Here is a 26,796-nt window from a genome sequence, read left to right on the forward strand (position 1 = left end):
TTGATAAATACACGTGTGCATATTCTTCTTTATAATTCAAGGCAAACTTCTCACATTCTTACATGATCAATCTATATTGAGAAGTTGAGCTTACTTGGTGTCAAAGTAACTCGTAAACATGGAAACCATTTCAGGAATTCAACTTTGATTGTAAGTTACCTATCATTGTTTATCGTTATAAATATAGGATTCTCTGCAAGCTTAAATCTCAATCCTGACACGTATGTGTCCTAGTTGCGGCTAGAGTCTTCCCACAAAGACCTATGTTTCCTCGTCAAACTGTGCTAGGTTATGACTTTTGAAGTCTTCACTAAGGAAATACCGAAGCCCGGTTAGAGTATCTTTTTTTACCGATTAGTTCTTGATATCTGGAATCTTATCTTGAACATCGTAATTCTCGTTTATTATAAGGTCTATTTCTTCTTCTATACATCCATCATCGAACATGAAATATGACTGATAGAAGTTACAAAGTTCTCTTCATCTCAGACTTTGTAATTCCACAAGTTTCATATATGTTCTAAACTGATCTTGTGAGGTAGAATCGATTAGGCATCTCTATAACCTTTTGAAGAGAGTATGTTGTCCTAACAGTTTAGGCTTTCTTGATATATTGTTTATTCTTGAAGATCCCTTATAATCATAGAGATATATATTACCTTGTTTGTATATCTTTCTAAAGGAAGTCAATAGGTTATTTTCCATAGGTAGAATAGTTAAAAGTGTTTATTGCGGATGAAGCAACTCTCAGGGTTGTAAAGGACGCCATCTAAGGGAATCAAATGTGTATGGTCTTGCGAGATCCAAAATATGTAAGGAGCACGACTACAACTGAATTGCTCGGAGGATCAACTCGGTCTCAATTATATTACAGTACGAAGTTTGATAGTAATCTAGTATTTGTAACAACTTAATACAATACGATATTCAAACTAGACTAGGTCTCAGGGTTTTTTTTACAAGATTATATTTTCCTCGTTAACAAAACTTCTGGTGTCTTGTGTTATTTTTTCTCCACAGTATATCGTTTGTCTCTGTAATATAATTATCACAAGTAGCACGTTGAACAACCACAAGTAGCACGTTGAACAATCCAGATAGCTTTTAAGCTCAAACTGCATGGAACCTTCAAGACTTGTTCTTACGATATTCGTATCTTAATATATAAATCACAAGACTTGCTCTTGTTGGAATTCGGTTCGTATACAGTTCAAGTACATACTAGGTTGTTCTTTGATATTGATTTTTAAGATCATCCGAAGAACTTGTTTTAGAATCAGGTACAAGTGTGATCAATACTTATCGATTATAACAAGTAATTTTTTATAACAGGTTTGTAGATGTGGAAAATAATACTACTACATCCAATGGATCTTAAGAACACATAGCATAAGTAAACAAGCAATAGATGAACAAGAACACAAGATATACGTGGTTCGGTATGATTACCTACGTCCACAGGGGTAAAGGATAATCTTATTGCTTGATTCAAGGTTACAAAGGGTGTATCTTACTAGAAAGCTCTCTATTCACTCTACAAAGCTCTTAGTATTCTCTTTTCTCTCACTGAATTGCTTGGTCCTTAACTCTTTATAAAGCTCCCTATTTATAGCCGCACATGATGATACACACAAGATACAATGTAAGTCCTGGTACATCTTCCTTGATGTTCTTCTCGGGTGATGAGCAATGTCCCTTCCGAGATGTTAAGCCGAGCTTAGAGAAGTCTTCTCCCGACGTCCTCCTATCCGATGTTGGTTGTTTTGTTCAGTGGGGTATGGCCGATATCGTCCTTCATCTTAACCCGATATCATTAGTCCCGAGTCTTGCTTTGACCAGATTCTTCTTATCTTCTCAACGGCCTTGTCAGAGCATTTATTACCATAGTACTTGACAGGCGTCACATCCGATCTTTACCTTTACACGTACTATCTTCACGGGTTCTGATGGTGCTTCTTTCCTCGCGCGCGGGCTTGTATAAGATGATTCGGTACTTCGCACTTTCCCTCTTATCGATGGATCACTGCCTAGGATTGCTCCACCTAGATCTGTGAATTATTTACACCTACAAGGTTCACGAATAAAAAATTGGCGATGTACGTGATACCCTCTCCTTTTCAAAGTTTGTTCCATATAGAATGAGTATAATTTCAGCCGATCTTAAATTGAGCATGAAAAAACACACTCTAAGAATTTATGTGATTTCATACTCATTCTACCTGTTGAGAATCCTTTTCTGAATCAGCTAGTTATGTTTTTCGACCTTGGCACCTTTCTGGAAATGATAACTTAGTCTTCTTGTAGGCTTTAGACACATCTTATCGGCCTTACTTACTTGGCATTAAATGTGGCAACCCCCAATCATTTTTCGGAACCCCTAGTTTAGTGGCGGAGCCAGACTTTGAAAAAGAGGGGGACTGAAAAAATATTGAACATATATTAGTAAGCTAAATTTTAAAATTAGGAGGACTAAATCTAAATCGTGTTACAAAACCAAGGACTTTTTAATGATTTTGGAGATTTTAGGGGGCTAGAGTCAGGGTTAGTCAACCCTTAGCTCCGCCCCTGCGGGCCTAGTTACCCGAGGTTTTATTCGGGCCTAATGGTGAAGGAATAGTATGTGAGCGGTGAGTTGAGTTGTGAGTCGTGACTAGTGATTGTCTGGAGTCTGGACTCAATAACAATCGTCGTTGACTGTGATTGAATGTTGACTGACATTCGGTTAATACGTTTGGTATCTGGAGTACCTGGGGAAGCTGGCAACCTCTTGAATCTCTGTAATAATTCGACATTTGTAAATTTGTAAGGTTTACTCGATATTCTCAAAGTTTAAACAAAACCCAGAATCCTTAGAAGGGAATATTACAAAAATGATATATGAGAAACTCAAACTTCGGATTGAGTCTCACAGATAAACGAAAGGAAGAACAATGGTTGGAGACGGTGGAAAAAGTCCTTCCAGGTATGATTATGCAACACTCTTTTTTTCCTGTATAGTCTTGGATCTGGATTTTAGGGTCTCAAATTTTGGGTGTAGAATTAAGTAAACTATGTCATGAATAAATATACGAGACCTATTAGATTATCAAATTTATATAATCTCAAATTAATTGTGTAAGGAAAGAAGGATTTCTTTGATCACTTACTACCCTAATCAAGCAGGGATAGTATGATAATTGCAGTTTAAGAAGCATAATTTATAGTTTTGACTGTTCAAGGCGTTAATTCATCCACTTCCTTAGCTTAAGAAGCATAATTTTATAGTTTCGGCTGTTGTTTATTTAATATAGGATTGAACTGTTGAAAACGGTGAGGAAGCATTCAAAGTTTTTAGGTCAAACTATAATTGATGAGAAAGACACATCGGATGTTGAAGCAGATTCAAGATTTTGGTATGATCTTCTGGATAAGTACTTTAGTTCTGGTATAGAATCAAGGCTACGGCAAGATGATGATCTCATATTCTTTGTGAAGAAATTGGTATTATTTTCACTTTAAATGGCTTCCAGATGTTTTCTATTGTTGTCTTTTACTTATTCTTTGTGCAAGTTAAACAAGAATTCTAAAAGATTGTCTCTTTGGCAGAGCTTGCGTGGATCTAAATTCAACAATAATGCTGAAGGAACTCCTCCTTTCTTTGTTCGCAGGTGGGCACCTAAGGTAAACTCAACATGTAAACAAATTTCAGTGCTCATCATTTCTCCACATGGTAAGAAAATGAGCATAATTTCACTTACCAGTTTCCTGTCCGTGCCTGTGTTGCGTCCTCTCAAAGCTTGGACTTTTTAGTGTGCAACATATGAGTATTTAACTGAGTAGGTTAGTTCAAAGATGCCATTTTCCCTGTTGCGATCATGAGGGTATTGTCTAGCATATTTGATATTTTGCATAGTTTTTTCAGATTGTTACTTGATTTCTTGAGCAGCAAAAAATCATATTAAAATGGTGCCATGTTCTCTTCCATTCGATATCTAATAAAACTGTAGATATTTATAAATTTTGCCATCCCCTCTTAACAATTGTTAGGTACAAAAATCTGTTAGATATTGTTTACAGACTAGTTATCGTCTACGTTTCCAATGTTTGTGCGTTTCCATTGTTATCGTCTACGTTTCCAATGTTTGTCCTACATAGAAAAAACATATTTGACTAACTGTTAATCTGTTATTATACAGTTACTAGTAAGGTAACTGTCTTTAGTGTCTTGTTATTTAGTTGGACAAAGTAATTGAAAATCCAGATGAGGTGGATTGGAGGCGCTCTTTTTACTTGAACTTAATTGCGCATACTTCATTCACAGTAATAGTTGCAATATGCAGGTAATTCTTCCTTATCTATCAATCTATGCTTTGAATGTTTCTTTCTAGCATGAACAGCATTTTCCTTGTACGAAATTTCACCAACTGAATTCACTAACCTGCCACATGAACTTTTATCCCTGGTTGAGTTTGTATAAAGAAGTTAGTTTTAACATTTGGCTCATTTCTACCACAACTTGTTTCCTTCAATTGGAATAATTCGTCATGAAATATTTCCTTCGATAGGTTCAATCCACTGTCGTGAAATATAATTGTTGTCTTTCAGTGTTCAGGATCTCCAAAATCATCAAAACAGAAGAGACACCCCATTATCTCCTGTGTACAAGGTATGTATTCTGCAAAACATTTGTGGAAGTTACACATCATTTAGTTTTACAACTAGGTATCTGGACTTCATTTATGGTTGGTACAGATCCTAGACTATCAAAGAGAAACTGGTTTTGTTGTTTTCTGGAAATAGAAGTCAAGTGGAAGATAACATAGTAATGTATCGGTTTATACTTTAATTGTTTATTTATGTATCTGGTCAATCTGGCCTAGAGTAAATACTTAAACTTTATAAAGAAAGCACAATATGTATAGCAGTAAAATGTAGAACTCCATGAACTTGAAAATTTCATGTGGAACAAATTCTTATGATATGAAATGACATGTTGAAAGACTCGTTCTTTGTTTTATATCTTTTTATAGAGCATAAATGATTGTGGAGGATCTGTAGAAACGTCATCATGGATGATGAAGTATGTATTTAAAATTCGCCAAGAAAAAGGTTTTTGGACCATCAGGCATTTCTATCTACCCTCATGTGTGAACATTGTCTCATTGATGCTCTTTAAGACAAGTTGTTCCTGAAGGAGTATGCTTGGTGGCTTACTTCATTACTGCCATCCTCCCATATGACATCAAGCATCTCTATAATATCTCTCTTTCCCGCCCCAAAGTTCCCTATACTTCGTAGCAGACTAGATATAATTTTCATCTGATATCTTCTATGCTGGTGGTCTTCCTTATGGAATTAGGTTGTGGAATCATGGCCCTTTATGATATCTCTGTTTCTGATCCCAAGGCTTCTCTTGTCTCATAGCAGACCGGATAGAATTTTCAACTGATATGTTCTTAATGAACTCTTTAAGGCCTCAGGAAGGTTGTGGACTCATGGCCCTTTATGATATCTCTCTTTCCAATCCCAAGGTTTCCCTTATCTTGTAGCTGAACAGATAGAACTTTCATCTGATATCTTCCTAAATGAACTCTTAGTCCTCACAAAATGGCCGTGGCCTCTTAGCCCTTCACGATCTGTGTATCAATATCTAGGGTCCCGCCTCCGACTTACTATTAATGAAGAATATTTATATAATGCAAACCACAGGACTGTATATGAGATGGCAGGGATTCATTTACATGACATTCTTGCAAATACCGACAAAAAACTTTTCTAGAGAGATAGCAAACAGTATTTGCTATTTCTTATCCTTTAACTGTATTGTAATTCTAGGCTAAAGTTTAAACCTAAGCATAATTTATGGACTTGAAATATCAAAGCATACACTTTTACATTGGACTTCTGGTACATTCTGTGAATACGGATCAATTTTTACTATGTGCTGAATATGAAATGGTGCACATCTTGCAGGTTGTTAAGACTGTCTATGCGTCACCTAGTCGTTTCAATTATCATTTGGACTCAAGAAAGGCAAGTGCTTCTTCTGTCAATGCATCTATTTTCTTTATGTCCTGATTTTATTAAATAAAAAATGACATGATTCAATCACTATCAGGAGGACGAAACAGTTCTGGCGTATCCAGATATTTGTTTTGCTGTGGACGACTTTGATTCCACTTTTGATGCAGTGGTAAGGCCTTACTAAATACAGTATTACAAAATTATAAAATGCACAACTAGGTCGTGCAGGTCAAACTGTTCAGACCTAACATATATAGTAATACTGTAATAGTAATACTATTAATTTGTTTTATATTTCCAGGTCATGCATTATAGAACTTTTTTCGTCTCATGGAATCTCTTCTGGCTGTAGGTTTTGACCGAAACAGACCATTGCTACTGCGTACTTCTGAATGCACATGATGGAGCAGCATTTCCATCTGAACTAATCGTGCATGGTTGTAGCTCTAGTAAGATCTCGAGCCTTAGAGTTGATACTGAATCTGGGAGGAGCAAGAATTCTAAGGTTGGAACTGTTCCTCTTTATTTGCTTTTGTGAATGCACACACTGCATCAAGTAGATGTAAAGATCTCCAGCTTATTTCATTCCTATAATATAACATATTTGTACTCACCTAACATGGCTTTTGCTGAAAATACTCATTTGACGAGACAGTGTTTGTGAATTTGATGTTCAACTTGTTTGATGGAACAGCATGCTCACCTGTTGTGTTACTCCTTCCTCCTAAACCCACCAGATCACTTTTAGGAACTATGTTCTAGACCTTGTCCTGGTCCATATGAACCAAGTAATGGTTCTTTGTCTGAACTAACTATCAGAATGAATTTTTTTCTTGATAATAATACCACAAGAGGTGTGGTTACAAAGAGGCAAGTTTCTCTGTGGATCTTGAGGTCGCGAGGAAACTGAGAAAATTATACTACAATGTATATTTAGCCACCTCTTATTTACAACTTTCGGTATTATAATTATATTGCGTTTGTTTACTTGGACTTCTCCTTAATGTCAATGAATGCAAATTTCTAATAGTTTCCTACTTGTTCTTCTTAGACGTTAACATTTGCAGTTTTATTTTGACGGGAAAGACTATGCATCTGAATATTGTGCACTGGCAAGATGTAAGATTTTCACAAAGTTATTTTCATTGCAGGTGACTCTTTTTTCAGGCTTTGTCAGCTATGAAATGGTTAGAGAAGCATATGACGGTAATTTTCCAGCAATTTTTATTTATATACTCTTTTTATTGTTTATTTACTTTTGTTGTTTGCGATCACACTGAACCATTATTAGCTTGACTTTGAACACATGTGAGTTCTCCATAAAACTTTGTCATAGTAAATGACGTCTATGGTTTTAATATGTTTTCCAATGTTAAGTCGTCTAAATTTTCTGCTTAATCATTTTCATTGAGTTAACGAGCAATATTTATGCAGCAAATGCTTACCTTTATGTATTACTTCCTCTCTTCATCTTTTTTTTTTTCTTCCAATTTTCAGCTGGGAAGTTTCGGTTTGGAAGCCTTTTTTCGCTCCCCCATTTTCCTTCCAAAACAGACAGACTTTACATGACGGGTCCAGGTGGGCGTGGGGAAGTTGAAGTAGCTGTTTCTGGTGTTGCTGGTAAAAAAACTTAAATCTGCATCTTAATGTAATTTAAGGCGCATGTTGCCCTATAGGCATTATATGTAAGGCAATGTATGGGAGTTTGAACATAAATTTGATAAAATCCTAGGGGCTAAAACTTACTAGACACACTTGTTAGGATGTTAACATGTTAAAATCCTTGAGATATCTCCAGATTATTACCCTTGTGCATTACCTTAAACATTGTAAACCTGGATATGGTGACTGTATTTTTAAGCTTATTGTGCGAATGTTTATGGATTGTCTATGTTAGTGGCTTATTACTACTATACTTGAATGTAGATCAAAGCCACCAGACACCAGATCCTCCTTCGCCACTCCAAACATCAAAGACGGGATTTGGTATAGGTGTGGGTACGATAGTTCGTAAGGCAGCATCAGCTGCATCAGTGGCAGCAAAGCATGCATATGCGACTGCATCTTCCACCGGGAAAGCTAATGGAGTAACATTACCCCTCAAGTGCTGCTTAATGTCTATATGTTTGCCTTGGGAAGACATTGCCCATGATCTTCTGTTCAAGGTATGCTCAAGTTACGTGCATAGTTTTTGAATTTTAACATGTTTAGGATGATGGATAGTGATTGCACAATTTCATTCAGGGAGTGATCGTTCTCAGGATCTCAGCTAAAATAGTGAGTGTGCTAAAGTATAATAGTGACATACTTTTCGTTATGCTAAACCTAAGGTTCTCAGTCAACCCTTTCACAAGCTTCCAAGGTGGTGAAGGAAGAAAAACGATTCTGCTTTTTTTTTTCGCGAACAAACTGAATACTTAGATTTAAGTACCAAATGAAACACCTCCCGAAGTCCTCCCCCTTTGCTCAATCCTTATCTAGATTGGATACAAAAGTAGATTGCTTCCTCTTTTTTGTCGCTGATCAGTTGTACATTCTTGTCATCTTTTTCACTTTTTGTTATAATTTGGCAGTTCTTAATTAAATTTTCTGAATCTAAAGCAACCTCAAAGTTTTGCCTTGTCAGTTGTGCTCTCTTGATACAGTGTCTCACTGTTTCTGAAAAATGTCAAAAGTGGAGATTCAGAGGAACCCAAGTTTGATTCCTCTCTCTTCTATAAACCCATCATTAAGATACAGTAGTATATATGTGTAGCCCAAATCATAAGATCTACGGTTAAAAATAATAGTTTAAGATTAGATTTATATTTCTATGTTTTGAGATGGACACAGTTAACCTTGGTTAGTTAGTTATTATTAACAAAATTACTTCAAAATTTTCGTTAATTTAGCTTGTAGTCAATTAGTGGGCTTCTTTGGTGGGCAGTTTCTTCTTCAGTCTCAGCATCCCCTTCATCTAGAATATCAAAACTAGATGCGGGAAACAAGCTATATCTCCTTTTTAGAAGACTTTGAAGACTGCCAGTGAATGAGTGAAAGCAATTACAGGAGGTTTTTCATCGCCATCCTTTTTTTCTTCACACTATCCTTCTCATTGTCACCACTACATAAGGTTCTTCATCACCATCTATATATATAGAAGACTAAAAGCCGAGGAGCTAAAACTGCTACAAGTTTTATTGGTTCTAACTTCTTTTTGCCAGTTGGAAAAATATATTAGAGAGAGTCTAGTCCAGTTGACTCAGTCATGTATCTGTTTGGTCCTATTTAGGAAAATATATTATAGTTTGGTCATAGAAATTATGGTTTGGTCTTAGGGTGATGTCATGGATGATGTAATTGTCATCTTGTAGTGGCAGAAATACCCTTTTAGATTATGACCATATATATAGTCAAAAAATAAGAGAGAATAAATCATTCTCAGATTTACTTTCTCTCTCCTATATTTTCAGATCTAGAATTTCTTTCTTTTTTTCTTTTTATATTTCTTCCTACTACTGTTTGAAGATGTAAACAATTTTTTTGAAGATTTGATCTGATGTTGCATCTTTTAAAGAGGTTGAAGATGAACTCGTCGTTGTTGAAGATGAAGACGACGTTTGTTTGAAGATTTTTTAGATCTGAACTCGTGTTTGTTTGCTGTTGAAGATGAAGACGGTGTTTGAAGATAACGAATTCAAATCTGCTGATGAAGACGACGATGAACTTGTGTGCTGTTAAAGATGAACTCGTCAAATATGATTCTCTGCTGGTGTTTGTTGTTGAAGATGAACCCTAGAAATTTGTTGATGTTGAAGATGAACTCGTCAAACCCTAGAAATCTGTTGTTGCTGTTTGAAGATGAAGATTTTATGTGTTTTATTGTTGCTGCTTAAGATGAAATCGATGAAGATTTATATGGAATGAACTATGTTTTTTTTAGGTTTTTATATGGAGTTCATTTCTGGAATGAACTCTGTTTTTCTTTTTAGGTTTTTATATGGAGTTCATTTCTGGAATGAACTCTGTTTTTTTAGGTTTTTATATGGAGTTCATTTTTGGAATGAACTCTGGTTTTTTTAGGTTTTTATATGGAGTTTATTTCTGGAATGAACTCTGATTTATATGTTTTCTGAAAAAATAAGTAGAAATTAACAAGAGTTCATTCTGACGATTGAACTGCTATAAGAAAATAAGTAAAAATTAACACGGAAGGGTACTTTTGTCTGTTTTATATTTTCAAATAATTATGGACCAAACAGTAAAGGTGTTTTCCCAGAAGATTAAACAGACATGGGCCTACCTAAAAATGGACCAAACGATATTTTTCCCTTCGTCTTGTTCATTCCTTTCCTTATTTTCTTTATCTTAGATAGTAAAGGGTCTGGGTCTGTAGGGTTGTTAATGGTATGTATATATAGGTTAGCAAGTACTATCATGTGTGTCGTGACTTTTTCATGGTCTTTGATGTATCGTTTTCGTGCTCCTAGTCGCTGAACAATTGATGAATAAACTGTTGTTAGACTTCTTGTTTTTCGAATTGGATACCTCAATTATTAGTTTATGCATGTGTGCACAGTTAAGAAAGACTAAAGTAACGTGTTTGTTAAGTTTTTTTTTTTCCTTATTACATAAGATTCTATTGTTTCTAGTAGGGCTGCACAACGGGTAGGGTGGGTAGGATACGGCCTATACCCGCCACCCTACCCGTTTACCGGCGGTTAAGAAAATTTTTACCCGCCATCCTACCCGCCAAATAATGGATAGGGTAGGATACGGTTAAAAAACTGGCGGGTAGGGTAGGGTTGGCGGGTAGGAGTAGGGTATGTGCACTTCTAGATAGGATGGGTAGGATATGGCCTATACCCGCCACCCTACCCGTTTACTGGCGGTTAAGAAAATCTTTACCCGCCACCCTACCCGCCAAATAGTGGATAGGATAGGATACGGTTAAAAAACTGGCGGGTAGGGTAGGGTTGGCGGGTAAGGATAGGGTATGTGCACCCCTAGTTTCTAGGGTTTATCTTGAAAGTGACTGATGATACTGTGATTATTTTTTTTTTTTGTGTGTTTGGGCCGCAACAGATTATCACAGGTGAAAATTGCAATATTCACGAATCCAGCTAACGATGGTTACAGGTAAAAATTGGATTTCTTTTATCCGCCCACTTGCAAGTGAAAACTACAATTTTCTCGTCACAAAGGAAGTTTTTTTTTTTTTTTTTTTTGAAAACTGGAATTTTTCAACATTTTCTCAGATAATGGCAATTGTTCCCTATGAGCAGCTCATTAGTGGCACCGGCAAGAGGATCCTGCAAACAATTTTGCTCGGGGCCATTACACAATTGACAGATATTGTAGATATTTGCTTGGATCGTACCGGGCTTGGGCCACTTCTGTTGGAGCGTCTCTCTATAAATTATGGGGGAAAGTAAAAGTCTAATTGGTGTCGCATGTCTTGCGTATCCAAAAGACAATGTGTTGTTTTTTCTTTTTATATTGCAATATTGGTGTTTTCCCTCTATACGAATTACGGGTTTTTTCTTTCAATATTGCAATATTGGTGTTTTTAATATTGCAATATCGTCATCATGACTAGGGGTGCACATACCCTACCCATATCCGTTATTTCTACCCTACCCGTCAATGATTTAACCGTATCTTATCCTACCCGCCATTGAACGGGTAGGGTGATGGCTAGAGATTTTCTTACCCACTATTAAATGGGTAGGGTGACGGGTGAAACCCGAAATTATCCTACCCTACCCGCTAATATACTCAAATGATTGAGTAACCCTTGCTAGGGGTGCACATACCCTACCCATATCCGTTATTTCTACCCTACCCGCCAATGATTTAACCGTATCCTACCCTACCCGCCATTGAACGGGTAGGGTGACGGTTAGAGATTTTCTTACCCACTATTAAATGGGTAGGGTGACGGGTGAAACCCGAAATTATCCTACCCTACCCGCCTACCCGCTAATATACTCAAATGACTGAGTAACCCTCGCATTGTTTTCATCTCCTGCCTATTTTTTTTCGTAATTTTGAAACATATCAGGGGTAAAAAGTGAGGTTGGTTTTTTCGCTTCCGTATCTCTTTTCTTTTCCAAATCACAAATCGAAGAAAAGTCGAAACCCTTTCTCCATGTTCTCAAATCAAACTCTGCTCCAAATCTAGCAGGAGAATCACTCAATTGAAATTTTCAACGAAACCCTTTCTTCTATCAATACCATCTTCATCTAAACTCGTCTTAAAACTCAGCTCCATCCCCACCTAACGAGTAAAATGAGGTTTGATTTTGTTGTGAACTTGTGAGAATTTTGATTGATTTATCTACTAATTTCATAATCTGCATGTTTGATTTTCGAAAGGGAAAACAGACTATTCTGAATCATTAACTCATTCTCATGATTTTACTCGTCGTTCTGCTTCATACTTCTCCTCTCTGCACTAGAACCCTAGATTGAAAAATCCCGTTCTTCATTATTACAAACCAAAGTTAGGAATCGAAGACGAACATGACTCTCACATCAAATATGAAAAATCACTGTCACAAATCGTTCATCTAAATAACCTCAAAATCAAAACTCATGTATCAGTAGAAATCTAAAGTAACCATATCCAACGAAGTATCTTCTTTACCTCCAAACACAAGAATTTCAGGATTTCATCTAAATTTAATCTTGAGGTTTGTCAATTTTGGGTGCAGTATGAGAGGTAAGGATTGATTTTAAAAATTCCTTCAGCCCTAACTCAATTGGTATTTGATCAATGATTTCATTTTTTTCAATTCATACCTTGGGTAGGTCGTAATTACTGATTGCATGTTTGAATAAGGTGTAAATGAATTATGGGTTTCTTATTTGTAAATGAATTGTGAGTTTACATTGTTGAGATGTATATATTGTTGGATCTTAAGTGCATCTAACTAGTCAGGTCTTCATAATTGTCCTTAGTTTTGCTGATGTTGATTGACATGTATCTGGAAGTGTAAATTGAGTTGGGAAATGTTGTTATTGATGTTGTTTTTTGTGTGAATATGAAGGTTGAAACAGCTGTTGTTACACGAGCTGACGGAAGATTGGAATTAGGTAGAATTGGAGCACTTTTAACCAAGCTTTGCAACATGGTTGAGATTGCAGAAGAGATGCCAACAATACCTCCAGTGAATCGAAAGGCTAGTATGTTGCATCTCCGCCACCTCCACCTCCACCTCCACAATATTCTCAACCAGAGGTGAGCGGAAGTAAGAAACGGAAGAGGACATCTTGGGTATGAAGGCATTTTGTGACAAGTTTTAACGCAAATGGGATTGAATGGGCGAAGTGTAACTATTGTGAAGGTGGTTAGTATAAGGTTGGTGGTAAGGACTATGTCCCTTGCTCCTGAAAAGTATGACTGGCTAATGCGCGAGTCCTGGTTCAGTTTCTACAGGTATTTTACGTTTCTTTTTCAGTCATTTTAGAACTGACTCCCTTCAGTTGAGTTTGGTGCTTATATTTGTGGTGAAAGTAGACTTGTTGTGAAAATAACTTTCCAGTTGTAGACTTGTTATTGCTCATCGTTCTCATTTCGTTGAGTGAAAGTAGGAATACTTGTTTAAGGGTCTGAGTACTAACAATAAGTTCAAACCTTATAAAATCTCGTGGTTAAAACTGATTCTCCCTTGCTGAATCTAAACACCAGAAATCCACGGTTAGTGGTTTCTACTTTCTGTGGCCTCAAGGTACTGGCAGGTTCATGAAGTAGTCAGTACCTTTTCTCCACCCAAAGAGGAGTTACTGGTAATATGAGAAATGGTAACACGATCATAGTAGAAGTATCTTGCACCAATCATTATAGAATTGGTCAGCCATCCCCAATAGAGGTCATTGAGGTTGTTTAAACAATCTTACGTTTGTGTTCAACTGTTTGTAGTAATATACAATATGTACTAATGTCTTTTGAACCTCGTTCTCTTTTTATGTACTAATATCAACTGCATTGTTGATATGTTACGACTCTTAATTAATCTTTGTTAATCAGCTTTGATATGTAGCGTATAAGGAGATTTTGATGTTGATTGGATTTATCTGTTCTTATGCATCTTTATTTGGTGATCTTAGTACGTACTCCAATTCCATCATTGTAGATGATGATTGCAGAAGAAGGTCATATGAAGAGCTTTTGATGATGATACTCTTTTATGAAGAACAAGGTTACATGATTTTTTAAAAAAATAGAACTTTTGATCTTGAGACTACAAATGGCTTTTTGCCCAACAAGATGCTTTTGTTTGTTCATTTTTCCCTTGTTAGATTGGCAGTACCATTAGATAGGCTGGTTCTTATTTGCTGTGTTGTTACAAGATTTTTTTTTGTTTTTTAGGAAGTATTTTTTGTATACACAATATTAACCAGAACATAGGAAACTAAAAAAAAAAAAAAAAAAACGGGTATACCCGCCATCCTATCCTACCCGGCCCGCTAATTAATGGGTCGGGTAGGATCTTACCCGTTTAATGGCGGGTAGGGTGGCGGGTAAAAAATTTCTTACCTGCCAGTAAGCGGGTAGGGTGGCGAAATAGGCAATATCCTACCCACCCTACCCGTTGTGCAGCCCTAAATTCATGACTAAGCCTAACTCTCAAATTTTCTCTACAATTGTTTGCAAATGCCATCTCTTACAACCTTCAATTCATCTGTTATTCAATCCATTTTCAAGATCTTTCTACACTATGATTTACATCTGTTATAGTTACTTTACTACTTCAATTAAACATTCCATTCAAGAAACACAAAACATTCAAAGTTACTATCAAATCGATATTTCAGATACTGTTTCTTTAAACAAAGTACATCCCATTAACCTTAGCTGGAATTCTTACAAGATTACAATCAGCACTGAAAAGATTCAGTTCATTACAACGGAAATCAACACATGCGCTTATATCATTCCTTGCAAGGAAATTCTAGCTAATCGCATCAACCATCTTCAGCATATTACCAAAAAAAATTCGTCAACCCCATAACATAGTTTCAAGAAAGACCCCCATACTTACAACAGAAATACTACTTAAGTTCGTAAAACAAGATAATGAAAACCACTACTTGATCCGGTCGATTTACACCAACATCATACAAGAACATAAATTTTTTTATCAGCAACAAGAGGACTAGTCTCAAGAATCATAAAGATATTTTGTTGAAAAACTTGCTATTTATCTTTAAGCTTGAGAACAAACTTAAATACATAAGTCTGTATGATTCTATGGAGACCTCTACTCAGAATCCTCACCTCATGTTCATCATAACCAAAACCCTTTTCCTCAGCATCATCTCCTCCATCGCTATCACTGGATGCAGCAGGACCATACCCATCGGTTGCTTCCTCATCCTCTTCCATGCGTGCCCCTTCAATCTCTGGATTTCCATCAGAATCTGTGCCTTTTATCTTCTCTCCATCCGAATCGATGCATAATCGCTCTTGCATGGTCCGGGAAAAGATTAGAGGATCTTCCTTCTCTGCCAGATAGCGCTCATACCAATCATCCTCATCTCTTTCAGCACGTTTCTTCCTTTTTCTTTCAATTTCAGAATCACTCTCAACATCTTGGTCAGCTACCTCATCACCATTCTCAATATCTTCTTCACAATCACTCTATGTCTCGCTATTCCTCTTTCACCATGAATTCAACTTTGGATGTTTTGCTTCTCTCTCTCTGCTTCCGAGCATCTCTTACTAGACTTTTTCCCCTTCCACAGTGCCTATTCAACTACATTTTCCTGCCTTCCCCTTGCATATTCATCTTTATGATATCTTCAATGTATTTCTCCCTCAATGCAATTCTTCAGATAAATCAACTCTCGGGTTTCTAGGGTCGATGCTACTTTCTTGGCATGATTGTATGCACCAGAAGTATTCGCCATTTGGGAAGAATACTAATTCTCTGATGGTTTTTTTTTTCTATTTTGGTTTAATCTTTCGTGATTTAGGAATTATTCATATAATCTCCTTTTATGATCCCTCAAACATTGCCATTAATAGCCATTTCTCTTGGCTATTCACGCCAATTCAAAGCCATGCGCACCTTCTCCCGAACCATCGTTACTCCTTGCAAACCTATTTTCAAAACCTAAATCTAGACGCTTCATTATTTGATAAACCCTTCAGAACTGTCATTAAGAGGTGCATCGGTGGTTCACCTAATTTGGATAAGTTTATTTGGGAACTAATTAGAATCATTGATGGAAAAACCTGTTGAGAAGAGATATTGTTAGCTGGGGCATGTTGGCAAGGTTGGTTGTAGTCATACGAGTCACTTGGATTAATCCAAAAATTCAAAATACTTCCATAAACCCCAGTCAAAAGGTTTTCAATAGAAAGTAAAAAAAAAATAGTCGCCCTAAATTTGTTTATTAACACTCAAATACCTAATTCCAATACCTCAAATCACGTTTGGCAGTATGTGCCATCAGTACTACTCTTGCCACACAAAAAACAACCGCACTTATTTCTCAACGACCTTCTTTTGCCTCATGATGGCGTATGTGATCTATGTCAAGCAAAATCTATATTCTCATATCTTTGGAGGATTTGTTTTATTATAAATACACTACCAAAATCATGTGAATACTTGTACCCAGCTCTCCATACTCCATCAAAAAATTGAATATAAAGTAGCTGGGTCTTCAGCCAATAGTACCATGGTACACAAACATGTGAACAAAAATTTCATGGTTTCTCCAATACTTCTCCCTTTCCAATATAAGGATCAGTTTCAATCCTCTAATATTTCCCAATTTAAGCTTCAGTCTCCAACAGAGACTTTCATTTCTTATTACCTGAACATCTTTGTGTCATGTCAGCATCAAAACACATGTTCCCTCATCATATGATATTATCGTATCCAGATATGCATGTATAAACATACCCCAACCACACATTCAAAACTCAACCTGAACTATTTTTCTCTATTTTTCTAAACTATTTAATTTATTTGGATCACTCTATCTCAAACCTTCATCCAAACTTCAACCCTTGATATCCAAAATCTTTCCTCTATGATATTGTGGCCATAAAAGAATTGTTTAATGGGGCGGCAAGGAACTCTAAGGGAAACTACCATTTACCTACTTTGGCGCAAGATATGATTGCATCATATTGTTGGTTTTTCCATAACTCCTTTAGAATACATGATCTAATATTGTTAGAGCACTGCTCGGTCGAACTCGCAATCGCTGATATCTCAAGCTTGTTTGTCAAATTTAGTAGATCCAAACTATAGTCTTGATTTCTAGTCAACTTATATTAGTTTCAGAATAGGATAGATTGTGTAGTTGAGATTTAGACTTCACGGCGCTTACAACTGAAGACGAAGATCTAGTGAAGAACTCGCTGGAACTTCATCAATAAAAGGTATGTGGAGACTAAAACTTATGTATCACCCAGAAGTCTATTCTATTTTATTTTATCTCCTATAGAGACAAAAGTCGTATAGTGATATAGACTTTCATATCATACACATTTGTTACTCCGAGCTGAGTATAACTCGCTTATCTATTTCTTGAAATATGTTTCGGTAGCTTTTTGATTTACCTACATTCATCATTATTCTTGATGAGTTTAGTTGGAAAAAATTTATTTGTTGGAAACTAATAATAAGTCAAAAGATGATCAAGTGCAAATTTCCTTGAAATATCTTACATGAATTGTGTGAGACAGTCATTTGATATCGACTTGGAGTTTCGTATTGATCATTCAATCACTTGAAAATTTCTTATAAGCTAATGGTTTGTGTGAAACAGCGATTGTCGTATTATAAGAATGTTTCAATGATTGAATTGGGAGTTTAGAACTAAAACCTATGTCTGGGAAACATCACAGTATGCGTACATAGTGTACAAACTGTGTTGGTATAATTCAGGTCCGGAAACCAAGTTTGCATACCAGTATGTGAGCGGTTTTAACTGTTAAAGTACGGGAACCAAGTTTGCGTTCCAGTATGTGAACGGTTCTACCTGAGTTAGGTCCGGGACGACAGTTTGCGTACCCGTTTGCAAACTGCTGGACAAGACCAAAGTCCGGAACTAAAGTTTGGGTACCCGTTTGCAAACTTAGTGGTCAAAGTTCTAAAATCGGTTTAGTATGTTTACATACTCATGAACAAATATATTTATGAAATAAGGAATGCAATATTTTCAAACAGTGGCTTAATGTTCATGAACTGATTCTTGTACTTTGTTCATTACAAATCATTCCGATTTTGCTTCAATACTTCTATGTGATTGTCAACAATTGAACAACTCTATGAAACACAATTAGATTCATTTGATTATATTTCATGATTGATTGATCATCATAGTTGATCTAGATGTGTTAGATGAATGTGGCTAAGATAAAGTGTTCATATGGCTAACTTTGGTTAACTATTATTGAGCCAACTCAGTATACACGTTTAGGTATGGTTACCCATATCTAATGAAAATATATTTCGTTTATGCGTGACAAGATAAGGCCATCTAACGGTGGAGAGATATTGCTTTGGTTTCAAACAGACTTAGCTTGTATCTTAAATCAGATTTTCATCTAATGGTCAATATGTAATGCTTTGTTTCTAAGCTAACTTAGCAAACTCTGATTTGAAAGGCTATATAAAGGAGAACTCTAGCAATTTGGAAACCTAATACCCACACCTCTTGTGTGATACTAGTTGCAACTAGAGTCGATTCTCCTTTAACCTAGGTTTTTCTTAAAACCATTATAGGTTAACGACTTGAAGACTTCATTGGAATTCTGAAGCCAGAACCAATTATTTTCTCTGTAGTTGCGTATTCTAATCTTACTTGTTATATCGTGTTGAGTACTATATTCTCTAATATTTGCTCGAGATTTATCTCCGATAGGTAAGTATAAAAAGTAATCACAAATCTCTTCGTCTCATTCTTTGTGATTCCACAATAACTTGTTCTACCAATGTTAAAGCACTGCTCGGTCGAACTCGCAAGCGTTGCTATATCAAGCTTGTTTCTCAAGTTTAGTTTCCAAAACTATAAGTCGATTTCTAGTCTGCTTATAGCTAAGTCTCGGACTAGGATAGAAAGTGTAGTTGAGCTTTAGACTCCACGGCGTTCATCATGCAAAGACGAATAACTACTCAAGGAAATGGTGGATATTCATCGAAAAAAGATATGTGAAGACTTGAACTTATATATCACTCAAAAGTCTTTCTACTTTATCTCTTATCTTGAAACAAATATCGTATTGCTCTATAGACTTCGATTATACACATTTGCTATTTTGAGCCGAGTTTATCTCTCTTATCTAGTTCTCGAAATATGTGTTGGTAAGCTTTTTCTTTGGCCAAGTTCATCTTTACAAGTGACGAAAGTCATGTTGATTATTTCAATATCCTGAAAATCGCTTTAATGAAGAATAGTGTGTGAATAACCTCTATTTAACATTCTATAAGAATGTTTCAATGATTGAAATGAGAGGTTAGAATATATAACCTCGAATGGATATAAACATTGTATGTGAACTCATACTTGTGTAAGTCCAAAATCCTTGAACTAAAGTATGCGTACTTTACTAGTTCAGAATGTCTGGAAGTTAAGTCCGCGTACTGCCGGAAGTTCACATCTCGTGAATTTCTGCTGGAGTTTGTGAACTGAAGACAAACTCAATCCGGGTACTTAAGTATGCGTACCGGTATGCATACATGAGTGGGTTATTTTCTAAAAACGGTTTATTCATGAACCTAGACAAATATAAACTAAGGATTGCAGTCTTTGAAAAATGTGGCTATAATGTTCATGAATCGATTCGATTGAATCAAAATCGTTTTTGCTTCGATTGTGTCTTATATACTTCTATGAGATCTAAGCAATTGAACAACTCTCTAACTAGTTCTTTTGAGTCATTTGAACTAGTTATGGTGAAGATGAATAAGGTTGATATGAAAGTGCTCATATGTCTAACCATTGGTTAACTGCTATTGAACCAACGACTTGTACACGTTTAGGTACGGTTACACAAAACTAAATGAACGTGCATTTCATTTGTGTATAACAAGCTAAGTTCGATCTAACGGTTTAAAGATATTAGCTTGAATCTAATCAGTTTTTCATCTAACGATGAATATTGAATGCTTTGTTACCAGGGTAACTTAGATTACAAACCCTGATTTGGAGACTATATAAAGGAGAACTCTAGCAACCAGGAAACCTAATCCCCACACCTCCTGTCTGATACTAGTTTTGTAAGCTAGAGTCAATTCTCCTTTAACCTTAGGTTCTATCGAGACCCTGTAGGTTAACAACTTGAAGACTTCATTGGAATTGTGAATCCAGACCCAACTATTTCTCAATAGTTGCGTTATCTGATCTTGTTGTTTCTATCGTGATTGAGTGCAATCGTAAGATGGGCTTGAGATTAATTTCTATGATAGGCAAGATATAAAAGTAGTCATAAACATCTTCGTCTCATCGTTTTTGATTCCTCATTATCTTGTTTCGCTAGTCGATTAATATTATTGTGAGGTGTTTCTAGGATTTTCTTCGGGAATATAAGTACGCTACATCAATTAGTTCCTGTTCACCTTGATTTATCAAAAGAAGGAACAAAAACTCGTAGGTATTTCTGTGGGAGACTGATTTTTCTATTCCTGTAGACTTTTCTGTGTGATACAGATTTGTTTATTAAGGTCTTCGACTTTGGGTCGTAGCAACTCTTAGTTGTGGGTGAGAACTATGGGAATCAAGTGCGTAGTATCCTGCTGGGATCAGAGACGAAAGGAGCACAACTGTACCTTGGATCAGTATGAGATTGATTGGGGTTCAACTACAGTCCAGACCGAAGTTAGTTTGTAGTAGTCTAGTGTCTGTAGCGGCTTAATACAGTGTGTGTTCAATCTGGACTAAGTCTCGGGCTTAATACAGTGTGTATTCACACTACAAATACATATGGTTTTCGGATCATTATGTAAGGGGGAGTGGTTTTCATGTGAGATGAAGTATTGACTAAGAGGGAGTGATACATGTTGAAGGGTGGTTTTAGTTTTGCTTCTACCCGTCCTAGCTACACCAAGTAACCTCACTATACTAAGAATAGTAAGAGAGAGATTTGTCCTTCCATTGTACCTTGTCCTTCCTTATATAGACTTTCCAAAAGCCTCTTCTTTATATGACATCATGCCACATGTCCTAAACCTTCTTAATTACTCATAATGCCATTCTTCCCCTAATATATGCTTCTTCTTATTCATTAATCCATTCCTTGTCCTCTCCACTTCATGTGTATTTTCTCATTTGGGCTTGGGCTTAGTCCCCATGTCTCACGTTAGGTTCGCCATCCCTTTCGGGGGCACCCTAGACCCGTTAAGGGATATTATTTTTCATGTATCAACATTAGTCCTCTGACTATTGGGTCAATCGTTAGATGACCCTATAGTCGCAGAATTTATCAAACGTTCTCTCTTTTCATAGAACGTCGGGTGAGGGGCCCATCTTCCTCTTTATTGACTCCGTGAACATGGGCGACGCTTGATTTTCTTTTATCATGCAAAACCCTCTTCTTTAGTTTCAGTTACTGTCGGTTATCATCTCCTATGTGTAACCGCCACGTTCAGGCTTTGAAGCCCTCTATATATAGACCTGCTAGTTTCTTTTTTCCCTCATATTTCTTTTTCTCCCTCCTTATCAAATATACACATATACTCGCCATGTCTAGTAATTCCACTGGCAGTTCATCTGAAGAATCCTCCGAGTCCGGAGGAGCCATGAGTAGAGGTTTTGAGGAGACCGAGTACTCGGGACATGACGAAATTCTCCTACCTGCTCCAGCGGATGGCAGGTCATATACGATCGCAAAGTTCACTAGCGGACCTGATCTGAAGCGTGCGCTATGTCTGAGGGAGCTCCGTGGTGGTAAATGCGTTTTTCCTCTTGACGACATCTTGGTCCCTCGCCTTTTGAACCCTCATGTATTGCATTATCCTTCTGATCCTGGATGGCTTATGCAACCCGAGTCAGAGACTATGGATGCTTTTGCTTTTAAGATAGTACCGCAGATGGTCATTCATCACGGTGACTACGACCTCCCCGTTATCGATATCCTCTCCGGGTCAAAAACCCATCCGGTATGGCCGCACTGGGCATCTTACATACGTTCCAATCCTGGTCACGCGGCCGCCCTTCGTAAAGCATGTATTGACGAAGCCATAAATTCGTCTATTAAATGGGAGGTGAAAAGATGTAGGCGCAACATACTGAGGCATTTCTCTTGCTGGATTGTTCATGTTCACACTCATTTTACGGCGTGCGGAGAAGCGACCACCGTTCTGGAGGATGTGTTTGCCCTTACAGGATTACCACTTCATGGCAATCACTCGTATGACGAGGCGGCTGTTTATGGAGCGTTGAACGATGAAGACAAAGTGTTATGCACTTACCTGTTGAACTGTAAAGACGTTTCCCAGCATGAATTGGTACGGAAGGGTCAAACGCCATCAAAAAAGAGCGAGGACAAGAAGGTTACTGGTGAGCGCAAAAAAGGGGTGTCATTTTCCGTTTCGAAGGGGAAGACCACATGGGTTGAATAAAAGAAGATTCCTTTAACGCGCCCAATCGGAGAGCGGCTGTTGTCTGGTTTTGTTCGTGCATACGAAGTGATTCATGGCTCATCTGCTCCATCAAAGGTTGGTCCTGAGTGGGTTTCCAAGACCAACCGACGTGCTTCCTTCCCTCTTTGTCTCAAGTATTGGGCTCCGTGGTTAGTAGACGGGAAAGTTCTTGCCCCCGAGCGAAAAGTGGAGAATCCTCGTGCGGAATTGGCCGCTTTCATCTTGTTTTGGCTTTTCCATGATGTATTTGAGTACAATCCCCAAGATACCATTAAGAGTGAGCCCGTCCCGATGGCGGTGTTGCTGTCTCTTGGTGTTTCTTTTCCACTTGCACCGATGTTCTTAGGCGCTTTGTATCGCCATATGGATTTTTTTTGTCGAGACATTCATACGGTAGGTTCATCTCACAAGATCGAGACTTACATCCCGGATTTTTTTATGTTGGCATTTTCTTGGGAGCACATCCCCCCGCGCACCTGATCCTAATGAACTAGCGGTTCACCGCAAGGAAGATGTCAGACAAGATGATGGCTCGGTTAAGAAGGTTACAGTTTTTTACGGCTACCCACGGATGGCTCTTTGGAATCTCAAAGGGAAAATTCCCAAGGGCGATATTTCCAAGCATTTGGACGTGGCTAAGGATTTCGAACCATTCCCTTATCAAGATGGTCGATCGTGCCCAACTCATTATGACTTCACTGCTGATAGACACATTTTTGTATCCGATTTGTCTTGATTCTATATATTGTTAGGGCTCATTTTTGTACTTATTATGGTGTTTTATTTATTTGTAGGTATTTTTGGCTAATAAACGTTTTTGGAAAAAAAATTGGCTCGAAAAGTTGACGGAAAGCACCCGGAGGACACTTGCTATTCGGACCCCCGTCTTGGATAAGGGGCAACCCCAGGACACCCCTTAAGACAACTGCTGAAGGCACCCCTACTCTGGATAGGGGGCGCCCTTTTCTTTTTCACGGTTTCAAATCCAGAAAATTGGCGGGAAATATTTGGCAGTTTTGGCAATCGTGATTTGGAGGAGTTTGAGGTCGATTAAACCTCTGATTTTCATAGGATAGACTCCTTATGGGTCTAGGAATCTGATATGGGTGTTTAAATCGATTAGACTGGGCTCAATCGACGGATTTTTATCACAACAGAAATATATGGAAAGTCACGTGTGTGACCTGTTTTAGGGAATTTTAGAGAGATTAAAGTGCTGTAAACCTTCCCAGAGATTTGTATCTATCTAAGGAAGAGTTTAGAATAAAAAGGAAAGCTCAGAATCGCGTAGAAATTCTAAAACAAGAAATTGCCGCAACTTTGCCGTGAAGAGAAGGAAAGAGATTTTGGAAGATTTGGGAGAGATTTAATCGGTATTTTTGATATAAATAGATTGTTTGGGTCATATAGAAGGGGTGTCGAGAGTTTGGGGACCTAAGGAGAGCCAGAGAAGAAGAAATCAGAGCTTTACCAAAATCTGTTTTTGTTGATGCTACTGCTGAAGAGGAAGAACGCGAAGAACATTGACACACAGGAAACAGTCGCAAAACAGTGTCGTTGTTTAACAGCTGAAGAACATTAAGCTACGCAGGACAGTCGTATTCTAGGGTCTTAAATTTCTGATCCTGTAACAGTTGATTAGTAACACATATCTTCAGTATTGCAACACCAACTGTAACGGTGACTTCTGTAACATCTATACACCGTTGCAGATCTGCTGTTTTATATATTCTCTTCAATAAAACCACCCTTTGAGCCATGACTTATTATTTTGAACCTGTTTTTGATATGAGGAGCTAAACCTCATTGTTGAGGCGATAGAGGAAGCTATTTTTCCAACGAAAAGCGGCACAATCTATTTAATTTAATTTATTGCAATTATTATTATGATTATTTGCCTTGGACTATTATTGAATATAATTTTTACTTGAGTGATTGTGATCTATTTTGATGGAGTATGCTTAGTTTATAGACTCTTGATGCTTCATGCTTGGTATTTACAATTATTGCTTTTGAAAATCTACTTGTTGCAATAGTAAGAATCAAATTGAACAAGAAAATTGCATGAATATAAATATTGGATTAAATCACTTTGAATTTGGAAAATAGAGGAATCTTAGCCTCAGTGTTCTTTTAATATTGATATCAACTTTGATTGAGTTTGCTATAATTTTTAGTGAGTTTTCTATTTTAATATTAGAATTTAAGTCTAATTAATATCCTTAACAAGTCTGAGAATCAAACCACTTTTACCGCTATCTACAAATCACATCAATTTTTGGCGCCGCCGACACGGACTTGTTTTTAGGGTTCTAGATTTTTTTTATTATTATTTTTGTCCTTTTTATGTTTTTGGGTATTTATCTTGTGTCTACAGTTTCTGGATCATAAAGAAAATTGAGCCAAGGAATTTGGTGATTTCATAAAGACTTGGAGCTAAATATTAAAGCAAAAAGAACAGAAAAGAAGACAATTTCATTTTAGACAATTTTAGTTTAGGTTTTTTATTTTATTTAAAAAAAAAATTGTATTAGGGTTTATTATTTTTGTAAATTTTCTTTATTTTTTTGGACTTTTGGACTTTGGGACATTATTTTATTTTTTATTACTCTACGGAAGGGTACTTTAAAAATAAACTGTTTGCAGAGAAGGAGGATAATTACGATATTGTCTCTGCACCTTGGGTTCGTACACTAGACATCGGAGTCAGTGGCCTGAGTCGACTACAACCGATTCATCCCCCGTCTGGAACGGGAGGTAAGATTCTAAACACTAGCGAATCCCCTGTCAGCGAGTTACTGGACTCTTTCGTATGCATATATGTTGATGACTGAATACGGATATTTATTTTTCTAGTAAAGGGAAAGGCCTGGCCATACAAGATAAGGGTTCGTATTTCATCACCGTTCTCTTCTTGCCCGCTTTAGGAACACGTAATCTACGCGAACCTACGCCTAAAATTTTGACTAGAACGAGACCGATAGGGTAACGAGCTTAACAGGAAAGTCATTCGAAAAATATTGGTTACTCTTTTAAGCATACTTCGAAGTTCTTGACGGTTTCTGTAAGTTGAATGTGTGACTGCGTCGCCTTGTAATACCGGTGAGGCCTTGGGTATCAAAGCTCCACCGAGCTTCCCTCGCCTCTATTCAACTTACGTTAACTCGGATTGATTCCAGTGGGGTTTGCTTAAATTGTAACGAATTCCCGTTCGAAGGATTAGAAGATGGTCTAGAAACAATCTAAGTGGAGTCATCATGCTTTTTGTTTGCTAGAAATCAATAGGTTTGATTTGGTTGAGTCGGCCTTGATCTGTGTTTTCTTACCCTTCCAATTTAGAAAATTTTATTGTATGCCTGAACGTAAAAGAGACGCACTAGGTAGATTTGTTAAAGAGAAACCTAGTAGTTCGAAGCGTCTCGATTACCTTAATCTAGAAAGTCCGACTTTTGAAGAGTCTGTTTTGAACGTCCTTTTACTGAGGATAGAATCCATGTTGCTCCGATAGCGCCAGAAATGGCAACTTTGAAAGCTTTGTCGAATCCAACTAGGACTACTCGTCCTTCGTGTATTAAGTTAGCTGAAACGGAGGCACCCTATGAACTGAAACCTGGGACCTTACAGATGCTCCCAATCTTTTTAGGGAAAGAAAATGAAAACCCTTATTACCATGTTAGGGATTTTGAGGAAATTTGTAGTACTCTAAGAATAAGAGGCTTAGATGATGATGCTTTGAAACTTAGGTTATTCTCATTTTCCCTGAAAGATAAGGCCAAATCGTGGCTATATAGTTTGGACTCCGAGTCAATTGAGACATATGAACAACTTACATCTGCCTTTTTCAATAAGTTTTTCCCTAGGCACAAAACATCGTCTATTAGGACGCAAATATGCACATTTTCACAACAAGAGGGAGAATCTTTATATAAGTATTTGGAAAGGTTCAATGATTTATTATTCCAGTGTCCTCATCATGGTTTAGAAAAGGTTAGGCTAGTTCAGATCCTTTATGAGGGTTTAGATTATTCCACAACGACCATGGTTGAGTCTCTATGCACTGGTGGATTTGAAAACCAAACTGTTGATGCGGCGATGGAATTTTTTAATGATATCGCCGAAAAACCCAGCAATGGGAAAATAGTAGGGCACCCCAGAAAACAATTCTTTTAAGTAGAGGAAACGTTAATAGGGTAGAAGGAGGCTATGA

General features: G+C 37.1%; 1 protein-coding gene and 1 pseudogene across 7 annotated transcripts; one reads left to right on the forward strand and one right to left on the reverse strand.

Moving 5' to 3' along the window:
* The first annotated feature begins 2,742 nt into the window (after positions 1–2,742).
* On the forward strand, positions 2,743–11,558 carry LOC113283528 (uncharacterized protein KIAA0930 homolog). 7 transcript variants are annotated; one of them, XM_026532823.1, is made up of 13 exons: positions 2,745–2,962; positions 3,291–3,480; positions 3,586–3,660; positions 4,216–4,319; positions 4,585–4,645; positions 5,953–6,012; positions 6,098–6,172; positions 6,356–6,508; positions 7,155–7,209; positions 7,501–7,623; positions 7,930–8,168; positions 11,068–11,121; positions 11,241–11,558. In XM_026532823.1, the coding sequence occupies exons 1-12, from the start codon at positions 2,931–2,933 to the stop codon at positions 11,107–11,109; spliced, it is 1,209 nt and encodes a 402-aa protein (XP_026388608.1). In that variant the 5' UTR covers positions 2,745–2,930; the 3' UTR covers positions 11,110–11,121; positions 11,241–11,558. The 7 variants fall into 7 exon arrangements, with proteins under 7 accessions (XP_026388604.1, XP_026388608.1, XP_026388609.1 ...); XM_026532824.1 differs by having other exon boundaries at positions 11,268–11,510; XM_026532819.1 differs by lacking the exons at positions 11,068–11,121; positions 11,241–11,558 and adding an exon at positions 8,248–8,439 and having other exon boundaries at positions 2,743–2,962.
* A 14,911-nt stretch (positions 11,559–26,469) lies between these two features.
* On the reverse strand, positions 26,470–26,569 carry LOC113284789 (annotated as a pseudogene).
* Positions 26,570–26,796: the final 227 nt, after the last annotated feature.

This window comes from Papaver somniferum, chromosome 5 (assembly GCF_003573695.1).
Source record: "Papaver somniferum cultivar HN1 chromosome 5, ASM357369v1, whole genome shotgun sequence".
Lineage (NCBI taxonomy): Eukaryota > Viridiplantae > Streptophyta > Magnoliopsida > Ranunculales > Papaveraceae > Papaver > Papaver somniferum.